Genomic DNA, 25,934 nt, shown 5'->3' with positions numbered 1-25,934 from the left:
CCGTAAAGCACCACCATGCTCAGAACATCTTTTCTCCTCCCATTATCCCATAGTCCACAACGCTTGGCAAGCAGGGCCCCCTTTTATACTTGCAGGAGCCTGGATCTGTATATATCTAGGGTACACATGTGATCAGTTGTGTATGGTGTGTGATTGGCCAACATTCATTCTAACTACAGGATTGACACCTGACTACTCAGAGATCGTCCCGCTCTGCAGGCTGACTTTTAGTGGCTGCCCACCATCTTCATTTCACATTTTATGTAAGAACTGGTTCTGCGAGGAGCCTCCTGTTCTTGGCTAGGCTGGTTCTAATGGCTTGTGAACTGGGCGAATAAGCACACGTGTGTGTCCCAGACCACCAGACTAACCGCACTTGGGAGCTGTTGTCTTTGAACAACCTGGGTCTCACTTTTACACAGTCTGCAGACACCCATACCCACAAACCATCTTACCCTGCTTTGCCCTTCTGTTAGGTAGCTCACATTGTGGTCCTTATACCTGCCAATTGCCTGTCATTCTGCTAGGGAAATGTGTTTATGGTCAGATCTTAGGCTGCCAAATGTGTTTTGAAACATTAAAGTGTCAAACAAGTATGAGGCTAAGATCGGACCGGGCCCCAGGAGGATCTGCCATGTACCTTTTGCGAGGCATGCATCATTGAGCAGGTGGCGGCTCCTGGCCCCCTCAATTTCAGCACAGTCCCATACACTAGTCTCAAAGATTAGACCTCATCATAGTAGGTTCTAAGCGTGTGATTAGCTAGCTAGGCAGGGTTCCTGGCAGTTCAGTAAATGGCCTCCCTGGATAAGAACTCTATGAAAACCTGAGTATGGGTCCAGCCCTAGAGTTTCAGGAAGAAATTCTAGGTAGCACTTCAAAAGGTGAATGTGATGCATAGCAGAAAGCGTGCTGTGCCACAGGGTTCATAAGGCAATGTATGCAATGCACCCCCAATGCCCCTTACAGAGCCATGTACCCAGGAGTCTGCACATTCTAAGTTCCATGAAGGTGGAAGGTCCACCTTTGTTACTCCATAAAGATGATCTGCAGGTAAAATCATAGGTTATGTGGGAAGTGTGCATGTGCCAATACGCAGACTGATGGCTTTGTTAGAGTGCATCATGCGTTGAGTCCCTTAGCATGGCATCTTGTCATAACCAAAGTGCTTCCATTATGACTCGCCTCTAAACATCTGCTCCGCTAGCTATAGGACATCCAAGGAGCCTCAGCCACAACCCAATACTTCTGCTATGTCGCGAACACCTTTGTGAGCTTGTTCCAGCACTGCAGTGTGGTTTCTGCTTTCATACGCAAAAGCCATTTCATTTTCATTTCACAAAGCCAGATTCGGTATCCATGCTCTGTATCCATGCTCAGTGCTCATCAGACATCATCTTGTCGGTATGGCATATGGTAGAGTAGTCCTGTTTGGCTGATGGCATCAGCTGCACGAACAACTTGCTCAGTGCAGTTTAAGTTTAGCCAGGTGGCAGTTTTGGAATTTAGAATTGCCCTTCGCGATATTGATGTGGTGGGAAAAGGTCTGTCATGGTTCCGATTGACCAAGCTCTCGTTACGGGCAGCCATCTTAGAGAGTAAAATGTCACGTCCCTGGAACTCAATTATTTGGGGGGGTTGCTTATTTTTGTAGGCAGTTAATTCGGTATAGTTCTCACTACACCTCAGAAAACTAATAAGGCTTTTATTCTGGACACTGTTTGTTGTCATCCTGACACTTTAAGATCTTTTGATCGAGCAATCGGAGCAGTTTTGATGCAGGTCCACACAGAGGATCAGGTTGTGAATACATTTTGTTCTTGGTTGCATTCTTATACTTTTATTGAGATTAATTATTATGTAATTTCATGGGTTTTACTGTATGTTTGGAAAAATGTTTAGTGTGCATCGTTCCTATCAATTTCAGTGGGGCACTCAGTCTGTCTGCTGACTGTTTTTAAATTCGCTGCCTTTTAACCGATTTCATTTTGGGGGGGACTGGCACGTCCTTACGTCTACCAGTGCATTGGGCCCTATCCACTGTTGAAGTCAGTGGTGTAGCACTACTATCTCCGTTAAGGAGAGTAGTGCAGGGGAGCCAAGTTTTCTCTATTTTCTTGCTGTATGGATATTTTCCCCATATTTGGTGAAGCCCAGGCAGGTTGTTGATAGTGGTTCTTTCCTTTTACACTTTTTGATTGCATTCCTGCACACCTTTTATTTTTTAACCACATGGCAGCCTTTTGTTCACTACACTGATCAAAATGGCTGGTGTTGATGTTTCAGCCCACACGTTGTGCTTCACTGTCCTTTGGGCTATCGACCTTTTGGGAAAGGTTAGGAAATGTCTGTACATGGGCATCCTTTTCATGTGTTCTGTGCAGAGTCCGTAAAATAGCCTCTGTATGCATGTAGCTGGATTGTGCTGGTTAACTTGTTACAGCCAGTCCCAGTGCACATTCCAAAGCGTGTCTGAGGTCATGACTGTACCTGAAGTGACTGCCCATGATTGGGCATTGTAAAGAGGGCATCGTATCAACAGCAGATATGCACGAAAACAGATGCAAGTTTCAAAAATCTTAATTAAGAAATTCAGCAGGGGTTGAGTAATTCCTAACTAATCCTAACACTAACATGGGAGTAGTGTCCACCATGAAACAAAAGAAAAAGTGTTATCAAAAGAAGTGTCAGAATGGCTTGTATAGAAGTTCCCTTCCCCACGTTTACTAGCACAGGGGTTTAGAGATTACAGATGGATAGATGACAGGCACAGTTTCATCAAGTTCAGCATACTTTGCCTTACTGAGACACCTGCCCAGTTCAACAGCTCATTTAAGCTCTTTTGGTCTCGTTTTCCATATACAGTTCAGTTCTGAAAAAAACATAGGACCATCATCCTACACAGGCCTTCCTCTGCCGGACTTGAACCTGTTTCAATGTTCCCTTTTCTTTCACCACAGCACAATGTTCCAGTTCTGAAACAGCCATAGGGCCACAGTCTTGCACAAGTCTTCCTCTGCCGGATTCAAACCGGTTTCTTTTTCTTTTTTTTTTACTTTTATTTATTGTGTGCTGACATTACAACAGAATCAGAGATCAACTTTTTGATAACAGCAAGTACATTTTGACAAACATTATTGTTAACTGTGGAGAGATTACAGCATAAAGTATATAATAGAACATAATGAAGGAGGGAATGTGATCACAGCAGTACGATTGGACCGGTACTGAGTATGTGGGTCCTTAGACACAAGAGCCGTTATAAAACTATTGAACATTTGATCGGTGTCTTGAGTTGACAGTAGATAACTGCGAAAAGGGGGCCATATGTCCCTGGGTTTGCAGTTAGAGGGCTGCAATAAGGCTCACCGTTCTTCACTGTCCGCTGTCCATGTGATTGCGCACAGCCACTGCTTCACTGTGGGGGTGGTAGGGCGGAGCCAGAGCAGCAAGATTTCACGAATAGCTAGAAGCAAACAGAGGCTAGCCAACTTGCAATAATTGCATGGTAATTGGTCATTTTGGTGGAACAGACACTTTAATGGAGTGGGCTCAATAGTCCTGTTGAAGATTTCCGACATGGTCTCACAGACCCCTCTCCAGTAGTCCCCTAGTTTAGGACAGCTCTAGAGCATGTGGAAGTATCCTGCATTCTCAGTATGGCATCTGGGGTATTGATTGGGATGGGACTGGGAAAATAGCTGAAATCTGGCCGGGGTGTAATGAAACCTGTGTAATACTTTAAATTGTATTTGTTGGAACCTAGAGTTGAAGGACACTGCCCTGGTCTGTCAACACAAGGATTCCTAGATTTCATCTGTAATGGTGATCTGAGATCCCTGGCCCAGGCATCCGAGAGTTTCGTCAATGGTGTACCCTTATGGTTCGGCAGTGCATTGTATTGCATAGGTACTCGTCTTTGTGCAGGGCCCCCCTCCCCAATTACAGTATCTAGTATCAGTTTGTTGGGAGGTTGTATGGGGAACTCGGACCAGTTTTTTTTTGTTTAGCTACTTGGCGAAGCCCTACATTTTGCAACCATCGTTGCCCACGTTTACAAGGGGGTGGTAAGTCTTGAAAGGAAAGAAGTCTCCATCCTGTACATGTCACCCATGTCATGTAACCGTCCGTGGCCCACCGGGTTGATTCTACCTCACCAGTGCTGGGGAGGGGAGGGAAGGGGAGGGGAGGGGAGGTAAGGGAAGGGAAGGGAAGAAGTTCCACAAGGGAAAATCTCTGTGATGAGGGTGAGGTTTGCCCACCAACCTCCATATCAACCCCCAGGCATGTGCTGTCACCTGAGCAGGGTTCAAGGTGTCAACATTTACGTGCTTTGATGATAGTACCAATGAGAGGACATCGCGTGTGCCCGCAGAGAGTCGTTCAGTCTTTAGGTGTGGGCGTTTTGAGTCCGTATTGAACCAATAGGCAGCATACCGTGCTTGCGCAGCTATCCAGAATTTTGGAAGGTTGCGGCGGCAAATCCCCCCGCTGTGTAAATGACTGTGCCATGTGTCCCACTTAAGACGAACCACCCCTGCGTACCACATAAAGTTGTCAATCGCCTTTTTTAGTTAGTCAAAAACTTCTTACCAGGCCACAACAGAATGTTTGTGAAGTAATATAATAGCTTAGGGAGGATGATCATCTTGAGGAAAACAACGCGACCCGCGATGGCCAGTCGGAGATTAGCCCAGGTGTTGAGTTTGGCCTCTAGTTTAGGTAGATCTACCCCATAGTTGCAGGTGTGTAGAGAGGTGTTATGCCGTATTACAGTCACCCATAGGCATTAAATCTCTGACGGGGACCAAACAAAATCCATCAAGTCGGGCGGGTGAGCGGTAGAGTCAGTAAGCGGGAATAATGTACCGCAGTCCCGACAGGAAGCCAAAGGGGTTTACTTCCTGCATGATCGGTGCCAGGTGCTGAGCCGGGTCCCGGATAAATAGCAGGGTATCATCAGCATACATCGAGATGATCTCAGTTTCCCCAGTCAGATGGATTCACCAAAGCAAATGTCTACTGCGGATAGCGTCGGCAAAAGGCTCCATTACTATTGCAAACACAAGGGGGGACAATGGACAGCCCTGTCTGGTCCCACTCCTTATTTCGATGGGTGAGTGTAGAACACCGTTTACGTTTACCCTTGCAGTGGGCATAGTCTACAAAAGACCTTTTGTACATCTAGAGCCACAGCCACTGCCTGTGCTTCAGGGTCAAGTTGTGTTATGATGTCGAAAAGACGTCTTACGTTTAGGGCTGTGGAGCTGCCGGGGACAAACTCAGATTGATCAGGGTGAACAATATGTACCATATATGGTGCCAGGCGCATTGCCATTACTTTGACAAACATTTTAACATCATAGTTTATTAGTGATAAGGGGCGATATGATCCACATTGCTCTGGAGGTTTGTTTGTCTTAAGCAATACAATGATCATTGCTTTACAGAGGGAAGGAGGAAGAGCCCCTGTGGTACATGCTTCTTCCCATAGGGAGAGCAATCTGGGAACTAGGAAGGATTTAAAATGTTTATAGAACTGCATTGTGACACCGTCGCAGCCTGGGGGTCTGCTGGAAGGGAGGGCATCAATGGCATGGGATATTTCATCATGGGTGATTTGGTGATCGAGATTTATTTTGGCGTCCTCTGATAGTATGGACAGCGGAAGGTTATCAAGAAAGTCATTATTTCGGGTAGTTTGGTTGTGTCTGAATTGGGATACAGTGCAGTATAGAAAGCATGAAATACTTGGTTCACGTCCGATGCATAGTAGACCACCTGTCCCGACACATATTGGACTGACGGGACCTGCTGGTGACCACGTGCTTGCTTAACCATCCCCGCCGGCAGTTTCCCAGGACATTCCCCCTCCCCGTATTTCCTAGTGAGGCCTTGGTTATCAAGACATTTTAGCTCCCCCTCAGCATTTACCCGGAATTTGTCAAGTTCTGTTTTAATGTCACCCGTGTATCGTGCTATCTAGCCCAGTCTTGTATGCCTGTTCTAGGAGGCGTAGGTTGGATTCACTGGAGTGAATGTCTCTCCGTATCAGTTTCAGTATACCAGATTCCATCGCCAGAGTGACGCCTCGTATATAAGCCTTGAATGCTTCCCAGAGGGTTGCAAGGCTAGCTACCGAACGCGTGTTTGTATCAAAGTATTCTTTTATATGTCTACCTATATCTGCCTCAAAAACAGGGTCCCATAGTGACTGCGGTTTGAGGCGCCACTGTTTTTGTCATTCTATCACGTCTCACAGTGACAGTGAAATGGTAATGGGAGAGTGGTATGAGAACGTCCTGGGCAGGATATCTGTTTCGGGTAGATGGCAGATCAGTGTATCTTACGCCCACCACAGATCTATTCTGGAGTGCGAGTCGTGGACAGTGGAGAAGAATGAAAACTTGTGCAGCGTAGGGTTGAGTGTCTTCCAGGCATCCACTATCCCCCTCTCCCTCAGTGTCTGCTGCAGTATTAAGGCACATTTCGTGAGATGCCGGGGTCTGGAGCCGGACCTATCGAGGGTAACATTCATTATGGTGTTAAAGGCGCCTCTGCATATCACAGTGATCAAGGGGTAGAGTGCGAGTAGACCCAATAGCTCAGCGTAGAAATCGGGGTCATTGATGTTCGAACCATACACATTAAGCAGTAAGAATTCTCGGCCTAGGAGGCTACCCCCGTAGTAGGACATATCGCCCCAAGGGGTCAAGGTGTGATTTGATGTGAGTGAAATGCAGCAACTTTTGGCTGACGATCACGACACCCCTACTCTGGGAAGAATATGTGGTGTAATAGCCGTGCGTCCCCCAACTCTTAGCAAATCTTTCGTTCTGTGTTGTCAATGCGTGCGTTTCTTGTAGGAATAGTATGAGGACTTTGTGTCTTTCAATGTAAAGCTGGAGACCACGCATCTTTGTCGGGTTACCCAACCCCTGTACATTCCAGCTCATAAGCTTAACAGGATCAGCCGCCATTTCACCAGGGCTCCTTATAATGTTCGGGTCTTGTCAGCCCGGCCCTTGTACTATTATTTGGGCTGGGTATACAAATCTCATGTTTGCTGTCAACAATTACATGCATGTCAAGCACATTTTCTTTAACCATAAAACATAACTCCCACCCCTCTCCCAATCAGAGAAGTGATAGTTCCCTTTAGAACCATCCAACATTGTTTGCAACGTTGCATTGGGGCGCCTGAGAGCCACCTGCAGCCCGTCCTTGACTCAGTTTAAAATTGTTTATTAATCATGGTATTGGGTGCCATTTCAAAGCTGTAGAGTGACCCTAGAGGTTGCAAGTTTCGACAACTAAGTTAAAAGAGGGCATAGTCCTGTGTAGCCTCTTTCTTGGCATTATTGCGGTAGGATTTGCATCTAATGGTTCATTGCTGAGAGCATGTGTTGATTGGGGTCACCCTGGAAAGTGTTCGTCCATGAATCTCTGGCACGGTGAAGAAGTATACCTTGTTGCAGTGGTCGATTCTCAGTTTTGCGGAAAGAGCATGGCATACTTCACCTTGTGTTCGCGAAGCCTCTTTTTGGTGGCCATAAAGGATTTACGCTCCTGCTGCACATTCGTCGAGAAATCAGGGTACAAGTGGATCCTGTTAGAGCCCAGTAGCAGCTCCCCTTTGGCTCTGGCTGGTCAAAGCAAGGCATCCCGGTCTCGGTAATTAAGCACCCGAGCAATAATTGGGTGGGGTAGAGCGCCAGGTTTCGGAGCAAGCGTGCAGTGTGCTCTCTCAATGGCAAAGTGCAATGACAATTTGGGATTATCTGGCAATGATAGTAGGGTGTGTTCCACAAACTCCTCCATTGGTTCAGTGCTGTTATCTTCAGGAACGCCTATGATCCATAGGTTACTATGTCGGGTCCTGGATTTGAGGTTGCAGTTCTTTTTGCAATAGAGAGCACCTGCTTCGATAGGAATGTGACATCTGCTCTTAATGTGCAGACCTCGTCCTCGGTGATACCAGCTCTAATTTCCACTCTGTGATGCGAGCGTCGGATCTGTCCATGCGTGACTTAATCGAGCTGATTGTGCCTCTCATATACTCCAGTTTGGTGTCGAGGGTGTTGAATCCCTCCCACATGTAATTCATCATCCTTTGTGGTTTGCCAGGCTCATGATGAGTTGGTGCGCTGCATGATGCCTCCTCTGTGCCGGTGTTATCCTAAGTAGCTTTGGACACAGATTTGGTGAGCATATTGATGGAACTCTGTTTTTTGCCAGCACCTTAGTCATAGTGTCAGCTGATGCTGTTGACACGAGGCGCTGTAGACAAAGTTGCTGGGACGTCCACCTCAGTGTTTCACGGTAGGAGAGTCCTGGTGGGCCAGTAGAGCAGGCCCTGAGTACGGTTATGCAGGGTTGGCTTTAAAGCATTGGTGTTTGTGTCTGTGGGCTGCGATGGGTGGTCCTGAGGTGTTGCTTCCTGTGTGGCTTGGGACAAATGCAGAGGGGGGGTCACTGCAGATCCCGCGACAGGGAGAAGGTAGATGGAGTGGAGATGATCAAGCAGTTGAGGCTGTTCAGATTAGGGGTTTGTTTGGCACTTCAGGTCCAGGTGGGGTTGGGCCAGTAGAGGGTCGGTGCAGGATCAGTGCCAGGTCAGTGAGCCACCCGCTAGAGTGCACAAAAAGGTGTTCCCGTGTATGTGTATAAAATTAGTTAACTTTGTAAATACAACTTATGCTATTTAGATGATTTAATCACATGTGAGCCACCCGCTGCATTGGTCTTTAGCCCAGTTGGGTGCGTAATTGATGCGCTATGACCAGCAGGTACGTTCCCCTCTGAGTGGAATTTAAGGGCCTCAGGTCGATTTTAGGGTGCACCAACTCTACTGAGTGTGGGCAGTTGCGGTGCGCAGCGGGCCCCTTCACCACTTCTGGGCCAAGCATAGATATGCAACGGTGTAGGATATCATTGCTTTCAGGTCCTAGAAGATACTGTATTGGTGAGTATAGCTTCCCCCAAAGCCAGTAGCACCCAGTTGAAACCGGCTATGGGTGGGGGGGGGCGGTATGTGCTATAGTCTGCAGTGTCAAGCGTGTGGAGGCTGAAGCTAGGTCGCCTTTTGCAGCGAATCAGGCAGTTTGGCAAGGATGCTACATAAGAGGGCCCCAGGGGGCCGTGAGGAACCTTTCTGCCAGTCAGGGTGATGGGACCGCTTGGGAGGGAGCGCTACAGCATGTGGTCCAAGTGAGAAGGGGACCAGATGGAGCAAAGGCAGAACGCCCTGCATGCGTTCTAGATGAACAGTTCTAGTAGCCCGGGCAGCCTCAAGTTGCTGCGTATACAGGCAGAAAGAGAAGGATGGCGTTGGGATATGAGGCAGCTGCCTCTGTGGTCCGCTTCTATGAAGGGCCCAAGGAGGGTCAGTGCCACTATATGAATGCAGGCTGGAGGGGGGGAAGAGAGCGCTACAGACACAAGGTCAGCACAGAAAGGAGATTGGTTAGCGAGTTGTGGGCTTTCGCGGGACTAGGTGTGGTCAGCTGACCGGCAGGACGTGGAGCCGTGTAGAGCTTCCGGGGCAGTAGACTCACCGGAGGCTTCGGCTGAGCGACCACAGCGTCAGAGTGTGCCGCCTCTGGTCCGGCCCAGGCGGCGAGTAGTGTGTGGCACCCCGCGGATGTAGGGTGTGGCCTCCACAGTGATGAAGGTCCCCCGCACAGCGTGGCACGGGCACGCCAAGTATCCCGCGGCCAGCGACCGCTCCCTGCAGAGGCGGGGACAGGGCTTCTTCAGGCCGCGGAATGGCGATGAACGGCAACAGTCACTGAGTGGTGGTTGCGGGGGTCAGCCCCAGCGGTACCGCTTCTGTGCCCTCTCAAAGGGTCAACTACGCATTTGCAGAAGTGTCGCCACCTTTCGAATTGTAATATTTTAGTGAACGCGATGCCGGGCTGCGGAGCTCAGGGATCAGGTGGCCATCTTCCCTGAGCGCAACAGCGCCCGCCCCCTGAAACCTATTTCAATGCTCACCTTCATTTCATAATATTTCAATATGCACTTTCCGTTCACCAAAGGTTCATTACATGCTTCCCTCTGCCAGGCTCAACTGTGCCTTTCCCTTTCACCTTTGGGTTCCCTTCTCAAAGTCTGAGTACTCTTGTTTCAACTTCTTGTTCCTTGTGCTATTTCTATCGAAGACTTTCAAAACTGCAAGGATTTGACTTAGACCTTTGCATGACTGCACCAACATCCCTTTAGAACAGTTTTGTCAATTTCAAAGGTTTTGTGATGCTCTCATCAGGTTTTCTTACTTTGGCCGCTTGGCCCTTTCACAATCTTAACCAACTATTTACTTTCAATCTTCCACAAAACTTCAGCTTCCTTGGTTGCGGATACTTTTCCTGTATTTGCTTTGCTTAATGGCGGTTCTCAATTGTTTCCTATATCTGGCATTCCCTTTTGCACGGAACGTTACTTTTATGCAGTTACAGGGTCTTTTGAAGGGCCAATGATTCCTCGCAAACCCCTCTAGTAATCTGTATCCTTTCTCGTCTCACCATAATGGTTTCATTAAGCATTCTGCAGTTCTATCGCAACCTTTCATTTACGCTGCTCCCCCGCTTACTTCTAACGCAAATCGGCCTTCAGATCACTCGTGTACTTGGGAGGGGGGGCTTTCCTCAGCAACGCCTTTCTGTTTGCTTCCAAGACCGCCGCCCACAGCCTTGTGTTTCCTCCCTGACCTTGCTTCATGCTCGGGAGGGCAGCCGGCTGTCCTTGAGCACCTGCAAGGCATGCTTCTCGGGTGCATACACCATTCCATTTGAGTCGCTCACAGCTGCCTGCAAACACTGGACTCCTGCCATGGTTTATGCCGCTCGCAGCTTTTATCGCGCAGTCCGCTGGCCTCGCCGCTTGACAGCACCTCACTCCTTTGACTTGTTGGAACTGCTTCTCTCGGGCTCCCAGTCTCTCTGTGTGCTTGTGCCTGCCACCTTTATCATTCTGCCAAGCGTTAACAAGTCTTGGGTGTGTGTGATTGAGATAACATGCCTGACTCTGCCTGACCTCATTAGTTTGACATGGCTCTGATACAACATAGGAGGTAATACTTGTCCTATTATTCCTCCTCTTCCTTGTCTCAGTGGTTTTGGGAAGGTGAAGTGGGGAGGAATTCTGGGAGATGTAGTTTCCCATACAATAAGTAGGGACAGGGATTCCTGGGGTAGTTGGAAAAGGAGGATACCATGTCTCTTTACCCCACTCCCTGAGGACCCCCTACCCAGTTGATCCTCCCTCGCTTGTCCACCCCCAGGGCTGGGATCCAAAAGTGATGGTCCTTCCCTGGCCACCTGAAATAAGTGATCCCTGGGGACTGGGATATGAAACACTCTCTGGTTCTTCACAACATACACCCAGAGTTTGAATGTTGGGGGTCCCCTGACAAGTGGGCTCAATCTGGAAAAATTCCTGGCTCCAAGACTGGATCCAACGATTCAAAGCAAGAGATGCCACAGAAAGATGCTGGAAGGCTGGTGCTGGTACATACATTGCCCAAGCCATCCACCACAAGGGAAAGCGCTGCAGTTTAATTGACTGGGGAATCCTTCCACAGTGCCTCCCCCGACCTGGTGGACCTACATCACCAAGTTCGTCATCTCGTGCTGTTTCACAGGACACACTGTAAGAAGCTCTGTTGCGCCATTCACTGTGCCTTCCTTTTTGCTCTTGATTTGAATCACTGCCTTTGTTGTGGCCTGCAGTATGCTGCCATGCGGACCAAGCTTCACTTTCAGGAAGCTCATCTTTACACCCTCACCACAGGTCCAAGACGCTGATTGGCCCGAGCAGGGGAGACACGTGACCAGAAGATGTTCTGTTTAGCAAAACCTGCCGTGAGTGAGCCCTGCTTTTGCATATGCTGTTTCACAGAACACACATTAAGAAGCTCTGTTGAGCCATCCACTGTGCCTTCTTTTTTGCTCTTGATTTGAATCACTTCCTTTGTTGTTGCATGCAAACCGCCACCCTGCGGACCAAGCCTTGCTTCCTGGAAGCTCATCTGGACACCCTCCCCACAGCTTCAAGGCACCGATTGACCCTCACATGGGAGACACATGATCAGAAGATGTCCTCATATATTCAGTGCCACTAGAGCAGCCACTGCCTGGCAGCCAGTTAAGGGCATAAGGGAAGGGCAATTTTCACCTCCCTGCCCCTGTTTGCCAATGTTGCCTTCAGCGTAGCCACCACAAGCCCTAATGACCACATTTTTTGTCCCCTGCCTCTCTCCCTACATCCTCGGATCACACAACCCTCCACGCTAGCCACACCTGCCCATTATCCCGATCCCTGCCAGATAGCACTGCCCCACATCCAACACCTCACCACGAGCCAACACCCCTAAGAACTACCATAAAGCTTTAGTCCCACTGAACTCACTGCTGTGCTGAATTTTTAAAGCTAGGTGTTGTCACTGCTGTGCTAAATTCTGAATCTAGGTATTTATTTACGGCTTTTGAAGTTGGGTGGTTTCACTGCTGTGCTGTATTCTGAATCTGGGTGTCTTTCACTACGGATTGCAATTTTTTGAAGCTGGGTTTTTTACTACTGTGCCAAATTCTGAAACTAATTACTATCTAATATGCCCCCATATTTTTTTTATTTTTTATTTATTCGCATTTGTATAGCGCACTTCCAGCCCATGGACATCGAGGCGCTCACACCTACATTTGTGACTAAACCAACGTCATCTTATACCCCTGACAACTCCAAGCCTCCTCAACTACCTTAAAGTCCACCCTGACGCTGAAGGCTGTGCCACACTAATTCTTCTTGATCTCTCAGCAGCCTTTGACACAGTTAACACAACATCCTCGTTGACAGACTTCATTCCCTCGACATCTGGGACTGCACTCAACTGGATCACATTGTTCCTTACGAACAGACATCAAATCACTCATCTCACCCTTTCTCCACTGCACGACCCATGATCAATGGAGTCCCACAAGGCACCTGCCTATCACCCCTACTTTTCAATCTCTACATGAGCCCTCTGTCTGCACTCATCTGCTCCCACAACCTCACATGCTATAACTATACCGATGACACACAAATAATCCTGAGAATTCCCAAATCGACCTGCGCCCCTCCCCCTGACCTGGCAACATTCCCGACTGACATTGATCACTGGATGACAAATAACCATCTTCTTCTCAACCAAGGGAAAACAGAGATCATGGTCTGTGGAAAACGGCCCTATTCCCACAACCAACGCTGTGGCCTCCTTCCCTTGGCCCTTCCCCCTCCACCATCTCCTCAGTAAGAAACCTTGGTTGCACAATGGACTCTAACCTAACCCTGTCTCATCACATCAACAATGTATCCAAATCCTGCCACTTCCACCTCAGGCTTCTGAGACGCATCTTTTCCCAGATCACCTACCCCCATAGACTGACAGCAATTATGTCAATCGTCATATCTAGACTTGACTATGCAAACTCTCTATACCTGGGTGTACCCACCTTCCAACTAAACAAACTCCAAAGAGTGCAGAACTCTGCTGGCAGGCTACTCCTTGCCCTCGGCATAGGGATCACATCACACCTGCCCTCTGCACCCTACACTGGCTCCCGATTGGTCACTGAGCCACTTTCAAAATCATGTGCATTACTCAATGAGCAGTGCACAAAATAAGTCCTAAATACCTACAAGAAAAGATTACACCCTATCTCCTCACCTGCAACCTGAGGTCTAGCACTGCCCTCTTCCTAATGGTCCCCGCCCTCCAAATCAACCAGAATCGGCGGGTCCACAATTTCAACCCTGGCGCCAGAAATCTGGAACTCTCTGCCGCCTCCCCCCCTCCATTCGACACACACAAGACTACATGGCATTCCGGAAAGCAGTCAAGACCTGGCTCTTCCCCAAGAACGCCCAAAAGGACTCACTCAGCATCTGGACCCAATACGAAACCGCACCTCCCCGGATAAATATCCACGGCTAGGCAAAGGTTTAAGAACCCACTACATCGGACCAGCATAATGTGGAATGCTGGGCCCTTATTAGCTTTTAATCATGTATTGCTATTTACTATACTTCAAAGTTATGTGTCCATATACTGCACTGTGAAGACCTTTGTGTGGGCTTGTTCTAGCCTGGAAGGGATGGCCATGCACTGCATTAGCAGTTTTGGCCATCCAAAGTACCATAGGACTTACTTGTCCATATATTGCGCTGTGAAGACCTATGATGTTTGGGGCGTGTTCTGCCCTGTAAGGGATGGCCATGCACTGCATTAGCAGTTTTGGCCATATATCGCAACAGAACGCTCAGCTATCCACGGCACTTAGAATATTTAGACGTGCACAGCTCTTAACGGATGGCCAGCTACAGCGCTTGAATCTATATGTTCGTGGAGGATCCAGCCACGCATAGCAGGAAGTATCAAAATGTTATCATAGACCTGGACGTATCTGCTACTACGAAAGCATATAATCCACAAGCAAACTCAATTAGACACAAGGAATGCAGACAGAGGAACCATGATGCCTTGGTCTTGTATTGCACTAAAGACTATAGCCATGTGCTAAACTTAGCAGCCCAGCCAGGCATCGGCCCTAGAATGTTCATCATTTCTCTGCACCTGGAAGCTATTAACCTCGTAAAGCACCTGGGAGGTATACAGTCCTAGCACTTGAAAGGTCAGGCCATTTATTGCTGATAGAGCTGAGATTTGTATTAGACCTAGATGCTCTTGACATACCAGATCCCTATAATCCTTGCACATAGTTAAAGCAGTAGGCGCAGGAAGTCAGTCGGGAGTAGGGAAGTGTCTTAAATTCATGGATACTCACACATACCCCACTACCCTGATATTATGCACAGCACTTAGAAAAATAATATGCAGCTGATCAGGGTTCAAGGGACTGATTTTCATACCTGTTCTGAAGTCCCCAATCATTGGCATTAGGTGTAAATTCCTTCCTTGCAGCTGCTCTTGCCGTACCTTTAGTAGAATCTGGGTACATGAATCTTGTCTAGAGTCTGATGACCAGGATTGCTACCTGTCCACTTGTCACACTTCGGATACCTAAAGTCAGTAGCACAAGCAATGAATCCAAGAGTTGCAATTTGTCTTCCCTCTAGAAATGGCACGTCCATATACCCTGTGGGGCCGTGTGACAGGATGGGCATGCAACCCGTCCCTTAAAGCTTGATCTCTGCCAAACTCTTCTCAGATTACCCTGTTTGGAAGAGTTGAAATGAATCTTGTTCTTGAAATGCTTATTTGTGTCACCTCTTTGCCCTCTTAACAGGACAAGGTAACAGCAGCCCATATTGAGAAGGGTACACATGGCTGAATTATGCATTTTACTGCTAAGGTGAACCCAGCCCCAGCTCAAGAGGAATCCAGCTTCACACACCATTATTACCATCCTGATAATGCTTCAAGCATACCTCAAGAACTTCTAGGTAACTCAATCCAGGGCATTACTCCAAAAGGAGCCACAGTTCAAAAGCCACCCCCGTTTATGAGTGCCAATGGATCTTCCAAGCTAATCGAAGCATGGCCGTTCGTGGACTTGGGAGTAAGGAAAAGGGCATTTCATTATATTTTCCCATGTGCATTGTTTCAACATACCCACAGTAACCATGTCACCGAGGTGTCAGGAAATTTCCTAAAGCCTTAACAAGTTTGAGCCAAAGGCATTCTCATTTCCTACTTTAGGGTGTCGGGGATGTAGAACAGCTACATTCCCCATATGACCCTAGAAAACCTTCACTTAGGGCAATCCACCCTATCCCCTACCCCTGGCCAAACAGACTCTTGCCTGCATGGGGGAGATAGCTCGGGCCCTGGCCGCTGCAGGTATAATACTAGATGTGGGTTCCCCACCAGCCTGCATGTTGGGTATGTTTACACGCCCGAAACAGGCGAGGCACGTTAGTAAACTAAAAGACCTAGCATATATACTGGCAAAACGTAGGATGGCTATGGGAGGGAAAGCGCGCAAGGGACCGGAGATGTGCCTATGGTGGAGGGACCTCCAGAAATGGTCGACAGCGGAAACCGCAGTATGGCAAGAGGCAGCCCGTAGTGGCCTAGATGAACAAAGTGTATCCCTAGATTCCGGGAAGAAATTGGTACAAGACTTGTCGGTATCAGCGCATGGTGTAGTCCGGGAGATGGGCGTTTCCCCAGGGATGTAATGGGTTTATACCAATGTATGGTTTGTGACAGACGGTGGAAAATGATATGGTACAGTGGGTGGGAGGAGTTGGGGAGGTTATGTAGACAGAAACTATTGATGCACAATGTTATGGATCATTTATCAACATCTGTAAGTTATACTGTTGTTTATAAACAAATAAAAATGTATAAAAGAAATGAAGTAAGGAGGAAAGGGAACAGGACATAGGGGTATTTAAAAGTTACTATACTGACTACTTTACTGTTAGTCCATAGCCCTATGCTCTCCTTTCATTCCCTCTAACGTTAGCTAACTGTCTGGTCTTTCATAGGGGATGACAAGGACTGGTCAGCGAAACGTCAGGGTACGACCATGTCCCGCATTCCAGCTGGTCTAAACCTGTGGAGGGTCTTTGTAAAAGGCTCGTTTCCGTGGGATGAATGTTCTTCAAGTATATAGGAAAGGGGAGTCATTTGCATTTTTGGAGTATATTGCAAAAGAATCCATTGACTTTTGTACAATTCTGATCATGACGTTTATCTGCTTAAGCAAAGATAAGGATCTTAATTTAATACTTGAACCCAACATAGGCCCGCTCAATAGTACATGTCTTTATTTCAGTTTGTTTGGTTCACTACATAGGTCAATATTCCCGACAGCAACTCTGTAGTGCTGGCATATATTGTGGGTACATAATAATGTGCTTTAAACTAACCATTCCTGGATATATTGTGTGGATAGGCATCATTAAAATGTGTTGTAAAATACTCCTGTGTTGCTGACCTGGCATCTTTTGGATTTGTCAATGTGATCTCCTACAGAATCTACTCTAAACTATATGGCTTTTTCCCCAATTTTTCTGAAATGTGTGCTGTAAATGCACCATTTCAAAATATTTATGTGGAGAAAGCCTCCATATCCAATGCAGAGGGTGCCACACAATGTGCATATTTTATCTTGGGAACATACTAAACATATAGAGTTAGGTGTGCAGGGAGTGCTATCCCGAAAAGATCAATTTTCATTTTCCTCCAATATTGATTAATTGGTAGGCATTGCTACCGCTGGTGAGTAAAACCACTCTGCCCACATTTTAAACCAGATTGGGTGTCTAGCATTACCCTTGCACATTTTTTATTGCATTTAGTATTTTCCAAAAACAGTGAAACCTGTTGCCAGGCTTTGCTAAATGAGATCCACTGCTCACTTGGCTTTTGTTTTTCACCCACACTACAATGTGTCCGCCTACTCCTCTCGCGTATAGCCTGAGATACTTCAGCAAGTTAGGTGCTCGCATCACAGACTTGTGCGCATCCTGCAGTCAAAGGTTAAAATCCCGGCAGGATGAACGTATGCCTTCATCCGTCAGAGATTGTTAACTTGATTAAATGGGATAATAATCACAGTATTTACTACAATGCTGGGAAACTGGAGGACTGTGTCATGAACGTCTGTATACAAATCTTTATTTTATGGAAACGTTACTGTTTTACCATCTCTCCTTACAACTCTCAATACTATCCTATACACAGAAGAATAGTCCATAAATTGGGGGTGAAATGGCAACACTGCCATATTCATTTATTTTAAAGGTTTTCCACCTCCCAATCTCACGGTTCTTGTAAGAAGCACTGACCTAGCCTATTTTTCAGTTTTATATAGCAGACAAAGCCCAACATGTAATCTGAGCACTTTACAAAGATCAAAAGTTTAAACATGATGGGGGGGATTCATTCCAGAGCAAATTACAATTAAAACAGAAGCTAACAGAAATATTGACAATGGGAATGGGTAGGCGGTGTGGGTGGGGAAAGTATCCAAAAGAACCTTTAGACAAGTTATCATTGAACTTTGAGATTTTCAGTGCTCAATTATACTGTTTGCGAGATGGTCAACGTAATCCCCTCCACAGTCTGTGGCTTTCAATTTCTCCATTATTCACAATTCTAATAAGCATTTATACAACCACAGTGTCATATTAGGGGATCAAAGTGAGATGGTCCCTTTTGATTCTAAGCTGCAGTTTGTTCGGAACCCCAGTAAAGAATGGAAATTATCATATGATCACACTTTTGATGTGTAAAAAGAAAATAACTAAAATCTGAAAAATGATTAAATGTCAAAGATGTTTTGGATTTCTTGTTGGACTATGGTCAGAATCCCCATTTTCTTTTTCTAGGTTGAAGAGTACATTACTCCAGAAAAGTTTAAACATTGGGAAATCGTAGGCACCGAACTTGGATTTCTTTATGTGGCGAGTGGGCCACTAGTACGCTCCTCCTATAAAGCAGGTTGGTACATTGTTACATTATTAATAAACTCCAACATCATATGAAATGTAACATTTCTTTTTCAGACTTTTTAAGCCTTAACTAATTATAATTTTGTATTTTAAAAACATTGTTCTTTTTCAAACTGATAAATATCATCAAACTAATTCTATTAGGAGCAATAATTCACAATTACCTGTGATGCGTCCATCTTACCTAGGCCCTTTAAGAGAAATTTACAAATTCGTTATCCTGGAAAATTGGTCTCTAAACTGTCAATTTTTCATGAAAGGTTTTTCACTAATTATTTGAAACTGAAAAGGCTCCATGTGGAATGGGGAGATCAATAATCCAGTCAATGTCTGAATTTGATGGCTCCTGCCAATAGACTTTGGGACCACAGTGACGGCTACATTTGGAGTGGTGCAAAAGTGCTGCGCAGATGGGGCAAGCTGGGCAACAGAGCTGAGGTCTCCTGAAATGAGCTTAAGCACAGGCTTCTTTTGGTACCCCTTTATCCGTTCGCAGATCCCACCAAGACTATAATATCTCACAGGAACCTAAGGGGAGTCCTGTGAGACACATGTGTCACGATATGAGAGCAGAGTGTTGGAAGAAAAAGGACAGAGAAGGACATCCTTCTCCAATGTAAGTGAAAGACAATATGGTGTCCTTCTGCTTCAACACTGGCGATGAGCGCACTTGACAGCAGAAAAGGTGGATATTGTCAGAGAAAAATTAGCCCTAATGGACCAGGGAGTAAGCCACTCTGTCTAGTATCATGGACCACTCCCGATCTTTGTGATGGGCTGCGTCAAGGAAGAAGCTGAGAAGGATGCGTTGTTGGTGATGCATGAAATTCAACCCATGTCTGCACCTTGGTCCTGACACGTGATGGATCCGATCCTCACGTTAAAGGAGTGGTACTTGGGCAGACCACTTCATGGTCTTCTTCCCATGGCTTTATTGTATTCTTCGGTGATGTACCACGGCTGTGACCATCTTGTAAGGGGAAGCCCTAAACCACAGTGGGTTACTAGCAAGTAAGAATGACACTACAAAGAGCCCTCGATCTTGCAAGGAGGGAAGTCCAGTCTGGGTGACTGTTACAAGAGGGCAGTATACAATACTAAACACATACATTGGATAAAAGTGGACCAGTGGTTGACGTCCACCACGATGGTGGAGGGCTGCCACAATGAGCAAGAGAATATGCAATGGTGGACATCTGCAGTGAGCGGGCTCAGAATGCTGCCGAGACTGACGTCAATTATGTGTGCAAATGAAATCAAGTGCAATGGGGGAGGGTCACATTATGAAGGAATTTCCCAGAGAATATATTTGGATAGGAGTAGGGGAACCAGGTTATGTGTTGGCATTGTTGCAAGCAGGTAGAAGAGAAATCTTATAGGTTTGGCTGACTGTGGGACCTCTGCATAAGGGACCTGTCATTGCGTAGATGGCTGCTGCTGTGGACTTAACCAATTGGCAATGTACAAAACCTGCAAGTGAGTCAGCATTGTGGGCGGGATGTACTATCACTGTTAAAGGGTTAGAAGAATAGTACTTTATTTAATTTTTCTAAGCCATTGTTGAAGTACTTTATGCATTACTGGGCGAAACAATAATTTGCAGTCGATATAACAATACAAGACAAACATGTATCATGTAACTCCCACAGAACATACAGATTTATCCATTATGCACTTATAGAGCTCACCCACCAAATACATTTCCTATAAATATATGGTGAAGTCCAATAACAGAAAAACAGCAGTCTCTAATTGAAGTCTGACCCAAGAAGAAGACCGGTACTTTAGAAGGGTTCGCTAATAAGTCATAGCAGATACATGTGGGCAATGCCTGAGTTGCGATGTTGTGTCTATTATGGCTTTCAAGTTATTTTGTTTCTTTTCATTCCCACCTTCTTTTCGTCACTTGTTCCCACTTTGCTGGTCTGGTTATTGATTCAGGGCTAATATGAGGAGTTAAAATGAAGTTTAGATCCTGTATACAGTAATTAGTTAAACTATGACGGCTATTGTTGGGAGTAGACAAGTCTGGTGTACTTTTATATGGTGAGGATACATGCATGGAGATTGAGTATGGTGTACTAAAATGTGAACTGTAATGAGGTCGAAGTGTTGAGGGGAGACATAGGGCAAAGGATATTGTGAGGAACTCATGGTGCTAACAAGTAAGACGGACACATGTGATCACAGTTCAAGGGTGTTTATTGAACAATGAATGCTGTATGCAGTTTGGAAAAACGCCTAATCTAAACCTAAATCTAAGATGGGAGCATCAACCATCAAATGAAAAATAAGTCGGCTTAGTGGTGTTGTCAAAATAAAAGAGCTTGTATTAAGAAACCTATTGCCAAACCTCACCACTAACACAAAAAGGGGTGTGGGATAGTTCTCAAGAAAAGAAAGAAGTGTTCTCAAATAACATGTCAGGATGCAGTAGCCTGGGTCTTCCTTCCCCCACATTTTGGTCACAGGCTAAGATGGGAGCTTGGAGCACAGTACAGTCTCTGGCTTCTCTAGCATGAGACAACAGTTCCATTGGCAGCTTTCAGGACACTCTCTCTGGCATTTCTAGCACAAGATATTAGTTCAGCTTTTAACCCTCAAGCTTTTAGTTATCGGCACCGTCGATGGGCAAGTCTCGTTTCCCTTGAAAGTCTTTGCCTTTGAGGACCTGACGTGTTCAAACAACAAAACTAAAGTTCCTTTAACAAATAAATTCTTTTCCAATGTTTGCTGGGTGATGGGTGCACCCCTGGGTCCCCCTCTTCTGGGCGCTGACCCTTCTAAATTGTTTTCCAACATATATTACAGTTCATTTATCAATCAACTTTGGGTGACAGCATCACCCATGGATATCCCTCGGTCGGGCTCAGACCTCTCTTCTCTTCATCTTCTATCTTCTTGGGTGATGGCTTCACCCCTGGATCTCCCTGGGTCGGGCTGGGACCCCTTTTGCGGGATTTCTCCTCCCTCAATTTCTCAATGTCTTTTTGTTTGGGTGACGGCTTCACCCCTGGATCTCCCTCGGTCAAGCTCGGAACCCTCTTGACTTTAGTTCTTGGGTGTGGCTTCACCCCTGGATCTCCCTCGTTGGGCTCGGACCCCTCTTGACTTTAATGAGATTCAATTCCCTTGGTTTCTCAATGTTAACTTTCACTGTGGAATTTACTTCCCTTTCTCTCACTGTGCTTGTAGATCAAATCGATTGTACAGGGATTTTGCTTGACCTTCTGTATGACCACTTTTATCTATTTTGCTGGCCCTCCTACAGCCTTCTGGTATTTGTAGTTTCTCTCATATGGGGCTCGACCAGTGTCTTTTGCTTTAGCACCCACGTGGTGCCGGTTTCCCTCTGCAGCTGGTCTGCCCTTCACACTTTTTACAGTTCATTCAAAAGTTCATCAGCTTTGGTTCAAAACTTGCCACTTTGCAATTCTCACTCAACACAGCCTGCTTCTTATCGGCTCTCCTCTCGACTCACCGGCTGTAATGAACCGCTTGCCTTTAAGCTTCTCTGGAGTCAAGGCCGGTACCACATGCGCAGGAGCTTCCCTAGCTCCTTCTTATTGGCATAAGCATGCCTCGTGTACCGTTGGCATCTGCTGCAGGACACTTGTGCTATTGGAGTCAAGGCCGGTGTTGGAAAGAGGGGTGGGAGAGCCGAGAATTTGAATATCCTACAGGATATGATGGGAAAGTTTTGCGAAACGGACAAAAATGACTGGGATGTAGAACAGAACATATGAGATTGTGGGAATGGAAGTACTCTGTCACAGTAGACTGGGATTTCAAAAAATGATAATCAGAAGGACGGGATTGTTAGGATTTGCGGGAATCTTGGAATGAACAAGGGGGAGGTTGTGGGAAAGGTAGTACTTTGTCTGATCAGGTTGTGAGTGCGGAAAATAATAATCAGAGGGACGGGAAGGAGGATGGGGAGTATTCGAATGGAGACTAGTGAAACAAGGATTCTGAGAGTTATGCTTTTTGGGTGTAACCAGGTTTGGGGCCTTAGAGGATTGATTACGTACAGAGGAGTTGTGGGGTCTGGGCCGGAGAGATCTAATGGGAGGGGGGAGGCAGACATATTGTAACCTACGAAGGCCTCAGGGATCCTGTCCTCTTCTTCCTCCTCGGTACAGTACCACGCCTCACCTTGGATATCCTCCCAAGCATAACCACGGTCTCCCTCACCCAGGTGATCCTCCCCCACTGGTCCACCCCCGGGAACTGGATCCAACAGTGATTGCCATGTCCTGGCCACCTGAATAGGGGATTCCAGGGCTCTACCTGGGGGAATACTCTCGGTTTCTCACAGTATTGTGAGGCGTCAGTAATGTGAGTCGTATAACGGCTTGTAGTATTTTTCTCAAGATCAGAATTTATTTTAAAGTAAAGGTTAGTGAGAGAAAACACCTGCTAAAAAAAGAAATTGGGACCGTCAAAAATTCCACCCTGAAGAACACGTTTGAGATGATAAAGGACATTAATTCTCTGAAGCAGAAATACAGGCTGTGGTGTAGACATCGGAAAACACAGAAATAGATGTATTATAATCAGAACATATTGTTAAAACTCGTTAAGAATGACACACGGGGTATTTGGTGGACTCTAAACCATAAGAACAGGCTCCAGTCTACACTTCAAACTTCTGGTGTGGCAGAGGAAGACTGGGTGCAGTTCTTTAAAGATAAATTTAGTGGGGATGGTGAGCAGCCCAGCTTGATAGTGCCAGTCAGATGATAAGTGCTGGTTTGGGATGCCAAATTACAGGGAGGATCTGGAATTAATCATTACCAACCTAAACAATTCACAGGTGAACGGGCCTGATGGGGTGACAAACAAGGTATTGAAGAATAATCCCGCACTATGTGCTGATATTCTGGGAAATCTATTTGAGCAAATACCAAAGTATAGCAAGTGCCCCGACTCTTGGCATCACTCCATTTTGCTCCCGATCTTTAAAAAGGGTCAGAGCGGATGTCCTAGGAGTTATCGCCCCATCTCACTTATAGACACTACTTCAAAGGTTTTTGCTACCATGGACTTGCTAGAGTTGAGAACCTGGGCAGTGGTGACCCACCCCCTACAGACCGGGTTCAGGCGGTGAGTGGGGACCCAACAGAGCGGTATAGTTCTCCATGCTTGTTTTTCTGAGGTCGATGGTAGTGAGCCTACTAACACGTACGTCACTGCCATCGACCTCTCAGCAGCCTTTGATAACGTGGATCTTCCATGTTTATGGAGGAAGCTGTCTAACTGGGAAATTGACCCGGGCCTTCTGGTGATGATCCAGATGTTATACTTTAATAACACCTCAGAAGTGAGGGTTAATAGCAGAGGAGATCTATCAAGAGACATCTTGGTTGCCAGGGGCGTTCGACAAGGATTTGTGGTTATTCCCACTCTCTTTAATCTGTGCTTGGCTGACCTGTGGGAGGACGTTAAGAAGCAGGGGTGGGCGGGTATTTTGTCATGATCTCTGCTTCCAAAAGGTCAGGGTTTTCCCAACTCCCTTGGAAGCAGATCCATAACCCAGGTTCCGAGTGCCAACCAGTCCCAATTGGGACCTTTTGGACCCAGTCCTGGCGCCAGTGGCACCAGGCTCATAAATATGCCCAGTCCCAGCGCTGGAAGCACCGGGCTCATAATGCTTGGGTGGACTTACCTGCAGCAGACCATGCTGCTTACTTGCCTGCCAGTTGAGCCTCTGATCCTCTTCTGTTTGGAACTACTTTTCCTGTTGGGTGGGGCAGGAGCCACTCCCTAGGTTCAGAACACTGGAACTCTTCTGGAAAGCAGGAACTCTTTTCTTACTTAGGCGTGGCTGTGGAAGGAGACACCTAAGCACTACAGGAGGCTATTTAAACCACACCCGATGGATGAATCTTGCTTTGCGTTATTCTGCATCCTCTGCAGCAGAATGCTCATCGTGTCTTCTGCATCTGATCCTGGGCCTAAGGAAAAAGGCTTACCATCCTGAATCCAGTCTTCAGCAACACCTATAAAGACAAGAAAGAACCGGTTAGCATTACGGTCTTCAGTGACAGCGCTTCACTTACCTGGTCCATCGGCTGTCACCAACGCCTCGCGCTGCATTCCGGCATCTGAAAGACAAAGGCTTACCTACTCTTCGTGCGCTCCGGAGGTCTTCGCACTGCATTCCGGCATCTGAAAGACAAAAGCTTACCAACTCTTCGCACGCTCCGGAGGCCTTCGGCGCTGCATCCCGCATCTGAAAGACAAAACAAGGTGTGTTTAAAGACATTGGGGAACTTTAATACTGACATGCCATTACTCCTTTCCACATCTAACCCAGTGGGTATTCCGGCTCCCTGCAGCCGCTCCGAACTTGTACCTGCAAAATAAAAAGACAGTTAGAGCGCATCGTGAAGCAGGCAACAAGCGCTTACTTACGTGCTTCCAGGCGCTTCTATTCATCACACGGGCTCCATCTTCAATTCACTTCAGCCCGTCATCCGCCATCGCCGGAACCCTGCAAAACAAGAGACATCATTACTAAAGACTTTTAAAGACATTAGAATTACTCGAAACTTACCGTTCGTGCAGTAAACGACGGACAGCAGTCCTCTGAAGTCAAGAGGCCTGCTCCCCTTATCCAGTGAAGAAACTGGTTACAGCACCCTGCCCCGAGGCAGATGGAGAGCACGGCGTTCACTTACATAAGGTGAGAGCGTTAACCTTTGGGGTTCTACAGGAGAAGAGAAAGGGAAGAAGAGAGAGACATTCAATAACCCAGTTCATTAATCCCATATTTTCTATCTGCAGACATCTTACCCTTCGAGTCAGACATACAGTGCACAGAGGTCCAGCCCAAAGAGCCAGCCGTGTGTTACACATCACCTTTGAAGATACGGTATACGCCCAGTCAAGACCGGCGCCTCTACGGGAATCAGGTGAGCGTTACATATTTGCCCTAAGATGCAGGAGGAAGAAGTTGGATGCATCACTTATGTAGATGATGTAGTCCTGATGGATTACAGTCCTGCAGGACTGCAGCGCTGTCTGACTGGGCTTATGAACTATATGTCAAAGTTTCACCTTACAGTAAACCCAGCCAAGTCTTATGTTATGACATGTAGCAAGAGGAAAAAAACGATCAGCTACACGTGTAAAATCAATGACTCGTTGATTGGGCAGCTCGGGTGCATCCAATATTTGGGATTCTCTGTATCCCACGAGCAAAAAAAATAATCGAGGAAGCTAGGATGGAAGAGAACGTGGAGGCATGGCTGTCTTTTGCAAAGGCAATAAAACATAGTTTATGTGAATTTTCCCTGATGCCTCTAATTGAGTTTTACAGGGCTACAATATCGGTGATCGTCCTACATGGATGTGAGTTGGCACATGGCAAGAGCAGGAAATTCTTTGATATCCTAGAAGGGAGGATGTTAAAGAGAGTGTTGGGGCTCCCTACTTCAGTCCTGGTGAGTCTAATCAGACTGGAGCCG

At 46.6% G+C, this 25,934-nt stretch overlaps 1 protein-coding gene across 1 annotated transcript in view; it reads left to right on the top strand.

The window, feature by feature from the left end:
* LIAS (lipoic acid synthetase) overlaps nucleotides 1–25,934 on the top strand; it is a 487,597-nt gene that overhangs the window by 414,102 nt on the left and 47,561 nt on the right. The window contains exon 10 of the mRNA XM_069631781.1: nucleotides 18,340–18,451. Coding sequence (XP_069487882.1) covers nucleotides 18,340–18,451 — 112 coding nt within the window. The remainder of the gene's footprint in view (nucleotides 1–18,339; nucleotides 18,452–25,934) is intronic.

Source organism: Ambystoma mexicanum, chromosome 6q, assembly GCF_040938575.1.
Source record: "Ambystoma mexicanum isolate Mex_15411 chromosome 6q, UKY_AmexF1_1, whole genome shotgun sequence".
NCBI classification, from domain to species: Eukaryota; Metazoa; Chordata; class Amphibia; order Caudata; family Ambystomatidae; genus Ambystoma; species Ambystoma mexicanum.
This window is presented reverse-complemented; position numbering and strand designations above follow the sequence as displayed.